The 511-nt window shown below is 48.5% G+C and overlaps 1 protein-coding gene across 1 annotated transcript in view; it reads right to left on the minus strand.

The window, feature by feature from the left end:
• The window catches only part of Polr1e (RNA polymerase I subunit E), a 14,518-nt gene continuing 14,007 nt past the window's right edge, over positions 1 to 511 (minus strand). The window contains exon 12 of the mRNA XM_004631833.2: positions 1 to 206. Within this exon, the coding sequence (XP_004631890.1) occupies positions 50 to 206 (157 nt within the window). The 3' untranslated portion in view covers positions 1 to 49. The remainder of the gene's footprint in view (positions 207 to 511) is intronic.

Here is a 511-nt window from a genome sequence, read left to right on the forward strand (position 1 = left end):
CAGTGGCTATGATGGGGTCAAAATGCCTGCCTGGAAAGCACTTATCTAGTTACATCTTCTTCCGTTTTGACTGCTGGTTTGAGTTCTGAGCTGGCGGCAGTGGAACAGACAGAGTGCCCAGCCTGTGATCCTCTTCCCAGCCAGGTGCCAGTGACACCTTTCTTTTAGAGATCTTCAACCTCATGGCTTTCGCTATCTCAATCATCCTAAAGAAACAAATAGAACAAATGGACAGGTACATTCAGGGAGGTTTGGCAAGAGGCAGCAGCACATTTATGCTATAGGCCATGAAGACAGAATCCCCAAACTATCTTAACAGTAGAAAGCCATGGGGGCTGCAGAGATGGCTCATTGGAATAAGAGCTTCCCTGGCAAGCGCAAGGGCCTGAGTTCAATCCCCAGTTCCGCAAAAAAAAAAATAGTAGCAAGCCCCCAGCAGAGGGGCAGACAAGATGGCTTTCTCTCTCTCTCTCTCTCTCTCTCTCTCTCTCTCTCTCTCTCTCTCTCTCTC

Source organism: Octodon degus, unplaced genomic scaffold (genome assembly GCF_000260255.1).
Source record: "Octodon degus isolate 3935 unplaced genomic scaffold, OctDeg1.0 scaffold00045, whole genome shotgun sequence".
NCBI classification, from domain to species: domain Eukaryota; kingdom Metazoa; phylum Chordata; class Mammalia; order Rodentia; family Octodontidae; genus Octodon; species Octodon degus.